The sequence below is a fragment of the Myotis davidii genome, unplaced genomic scaffold, assembly GCF_000327345.1.
Source record: "Myotis davidii unplaced genomic scaffold, ASM32734v1 scaffold363, whole genome shotgun sequence".
Lineage (NCBI taxonomy): Eukaryota > Metazoa > Chordata > Mammalia > Chiroptera > Vespertilionidae > Myotis > Myotis davidii.
The window spans coordinates 970,235-974,123 of NW_006294069.1; the positions used below are offsets into that span (position 1 = coordinate 970,235).

At 58.8% G+C, this 3,889-nt stretch overlaps 1 protein-coding gene across 5 annotated transcripts in view; it reads right to left on the reverse strand.

The window, feature by feature from the left end:
* Nucleotides 1–3,889, reverse strand: part of MYO18A (myosin XVIIIA) — an 85,916-nt gene that overhangs the window by 23,731 nt on the left and 58,296 nt on the right. For all 5 annotated transcript variants that reach the window (XM_015566747.1, XM_015566744.1, XM_015566745.1 and 2 more), the window contains 2 exons: nucleotides 1,186–1,314; nucleotides 351–494 (listed from right to left, as the gene is read on the reverse strand). In XM_015566747.1, coding sequence (XP_015422233.1) covers nucleotides 351–494; nucleotides 1,186–1,314 — 273 coding nt within the window. The remainder of the gene's footprint in view (nucleotides 1–350; nucleotides 495–1,185; nucleotides 1,315–3,889) is intronic.

Below are 3,889 nucleotides of genomic sequence, written 5' to 3' on the forward strand. Positions count from 1 at the left end.
GGGCAGCGAGGAGGGCAAAGTGAGCCAGAGCGCTGCGAGAGGTGAGGGCCCGGGACCTGCACCCTTGGGGTGAACAAAGCTGGGAAAGCTTGGGGCCAGGACACGAGGAAACAGGAAGCCACTGCCTTCCGGGGGTGCCCAAGATTTTATCCTATGAGGCTCCCCAGGGGCTCAGCCAGCACCCCAGAGGGGGGCCTTCCGTTTGATGGGCCTATTTTAAGGACACCAGCTCTCTGGACTAAACAAAGAAGCACTTGGGAGCCCAAGAAAAGCTGGTAAGGCTCTTGCCCACGTGGACGAACTGGTCTTTTTCCTCCCGGTCACCTGGGCCTCCCGGGGCTGTTACGCACGTCTTTGTTCCGGATCTGCTCCTCCGACAGCTGCACCTCAATGAGTGGCCGCACGGTGGTAAAGAGCTTCCACCAGGGCCAGTCCTTCACCCCTTTGTTCTTCTTGATGTTCTTCTGCACACAGCGAATGGCCAGGTCCTGGATCTAAGGTGGGGTGGGGGTGGCGCACAGTGGGGCTCTCAGTACCAGGCCCCGCCTGGATCCTCCGCGCTGGGCTGCTCCTCTGGCCACCTATCCTGGAGTCCAACTCCCTCTGCTGCCCTTCGCTCCCAGCCTCTCTGCCTCCCTCAGAGAGTGGGCGGCAGAGACTGGCCCTGGGAGCACGGCCCTGGGCACCGGCCACTCCGCCATCATTAGGAATATAATTCCATCTGCTTTATTGGCGGCCTGATTATTTCCAGCACCCTGGCCTGCAAACGCTATAAAACCTAATCTTGCTGAAACACAGAGGCGGCGGTGCTGGCTGTTTTATGGACTTGCTAATAAGAAAAGGAGTCGCTGACACAGCTCCTTAATCTTCACGGAGCAGCCTCTGATCCTCAGCCCACCTCTGTCTGGGCCCTGGGCCCCCACTCCACCCCAACTCTTGGACCAGGCCACGTGGTCTCATCACTGAGCCCACCAGCACTCTCGCTGGCACCGAGGGACTGCCCATTCCCCAGCCTGGCGAGGGCATGGTGGCCCCCGGAGGCCCCTACATCTTCTCCCCCAGATGGCAATAGCTCACAGCCCCGAGACCAGCCTCCTGCCCCTTCATGTTCCCCCCTCGAGTCCCCCACCCCACCCCACGCCACCCCGGGAACTCAGCTCTGCCTGCGAGGCTGGGGCGTGGCACCTTTTTCTTCTTGAAGTGCTGCCGGGCCAGGTAGCCCCTGCAGGCCGCCTGGAACAGGGTCAGGTTCCTGCTGGTCTGTTCGTCCCGCTGCTCCTCTAGCCGTGCCAATGTGCCTGCCCGGAAGAACACCTGCGGAGAAGCAGGCCGGTGAAGGCAGGGGCCTGGGCGGGGCAGCCCGGTGAGGAAAACGGAAGCAGGCGCAGGAAACCAGCAGGCCTACCCCTGCGACCCTGGGCCTGGGAAGAGCCTGAGAATACAAGTGTCTAAGACGGGAGGGAAGGAGCAACAAGAGGCCCCAGGAAGCGGAAAGACGAGGGCCAGGCTGGGGGCTGGGAGGTTTTGGAAGGGGAGGAGTAGGTGGGAAATCCAACTTCAAAGAGAGATGAAAGGAGATGGAGTCAAAGGAAGGTGTCGGGATGAGAAGGAAAATGGGGAGAGGACACCCCTCGGCCACATGCCCCCGCTGCCTTTGGCATCCTGCTACCTGAGGCCAGGTGAAGTGGATGGTGGTGTCCGTGGGTAAGAAGAAGAAAAAGGTCCAGAAGGCAGTGTGCAGAGAAAGGGGGTGGGGAAGGGTAGGGAGCCCCTTCTCTGTACCCTCCCAGCTCAGTTTCTTTCATGTGCCAACACCCCACCCCCACCCACACACCCAGGTTTCATTTCATGAAGAAGCCAGTGTGGTGGGCGGAGGTTGGCCCAGTCAAGGGACCTGTCATACAGGTTTGGGGGCTGGAGGGCAGTTGTGAGAGGAACCAGCTGGATGCCCCTACACCCAGCCTTTCCTTTTACTCCAGGTGTCCTCACTTACCTGGACCTGGGTAAATGTTTCTCTACTAAGAGAGGAAGAAGAGGGGGAGATGGTCAGGTGAGAAAAGGCTCTAGTCTCCTTGGAGAGGGCAGAGGGACAGGTATATGCCCACCTCCACCACGCCCAGGACACACACAATTCCCTTCTGTGGGGCAAAGAGAAGACGTGAACACCACGGGAAAGACTCAAAACCACTCGGTACAAGCTCCAGGCCTCCCTCAGGGGACCAGTGGGGAGAGGGCCTCCGCTTTCTGCTGAGAAAGCTTTGCCTCTGGCGACGCCGCCGAGGAAACCTATTCCCCTGAGGCTGGCCTGGGAGAAAGGCAGCTCCTTCTCCTATAACACTTCCCCCAGCCCCACATGTGGGGCCAAGCGCCTGGCATCTCCCATGGCTCCCGGGTCCCACCTGAGCCTTGATTTCCCACCGCGTGTGAGCCTGCGACCCTGCCAGGGGCGAGGGATAAACCAGCCCCCTGTGCCAGTGCCGGCATGCACAGTTGTCTGACTGGGACAGAAGCAGTGAGGGGCCAGGTGGGGACAGATAATGGCCCAGAAACACCTGAGAAGAAAAGGGATGGTCTAGAGCAGTGGTTCTCAACCTTCCCAATGCCGCGACCCTTTCATACAGTTCCTCATGTTGTGGTGACCCCCAATTTCATTGTTACAAATTGAACATCATTAAAGCATAGTGATCAATCACAAAAACAATATGTAATTGTATATGTGTTTTTCCGATGGTCTTAGGCGACCCCTGTGAAAGGGTCATTCGACCCCCAAAGGGGTCGCGACCCACAGGTTGAGAACCGCTGGTCTAGAGACTAGGGCAGGGAGCCTCGACCAGTCTTGAACAACTGTGTATTTGTGAGGTAAGGAGTCCTTTTGAGTATGAGGTGAAATCTCAGGGCCATCTCCTCCCCAACATAGCCATCCATACAAATTTCACAAATAATAACCAGGGGTCCTCAGATCCCCCAACTCCTTGCCTAAACCCTCAAGGTCTTGTGGGCTCAGACGGAGACCCCTCCCCTCCTCCTTTGAAACGATATGACAAACAGGGAGTCCTGCTCACCACCCAGTGTTAACCACAGAAGTCCTAAACTTCTCTCCCAACCCAGATGTGAGCGAACATCTGCCGTGGCCCCTAATTCTGCCCCCTGGGGCACGACTGCTTCACCCAGGCACAGGGGCCATCCAGAGGGACTGGGATGGCAGCCGGGAGTAGGACCAGCCCGGGCAGGCCCTGTCCTGCCCACAACATGCTTTAGAGGAGGTGCCACCCCAATGCCAGCCAATAGCAGCTCAGCCTGCCCGAGGGGCAGGAGCCCACCCAGGGTAGGACTAAGAGGCTGAAGTGAAATCGTTGACTGCAGGCTTCCCAGGGAAGAAGCTGAGCTGGCAGCCCCCAGCCTAGAGACGGTTGGGGACGGGGAGAGGGAGGAGGTGAGCCAGACAGCTGAAATCAGAACCAGAAAAATGACACGGAAAGAGGGCGGGATGCAGAAGACACAGAGGCCGAGGAAAGAAATAGAATAATAGAACCAGAAACTGAGGAACGGAGACCAGCAGGGACCGCAGGGCCAAAGGGAACGCTAAGGACAGCAGAGACACAGAGGCAGCAAGGGGCCTGGAAAGGGATTCCCAGAGAGGGAGGGGGCAGGAGGTGCCAAGAACACGGCTCCGAGGGCAGAACAGAGAGAACAGGGTGGACAGACCATACTTAAGCTTTTTGTCGAGCCTCCCCTTCCGCCTCACTCTCCCCCTGAGGCCTTGGGACGGGAGTCCCTCCCTGTCTGCTGACAGACGCACGGGTCCAGAACCCTCCGTCTGGCTCCCAACTCCTCTCCCTCCCACTACAGCCCTGGAGCACATACGTGGACGCTGCCGGTCAAGCCTCCC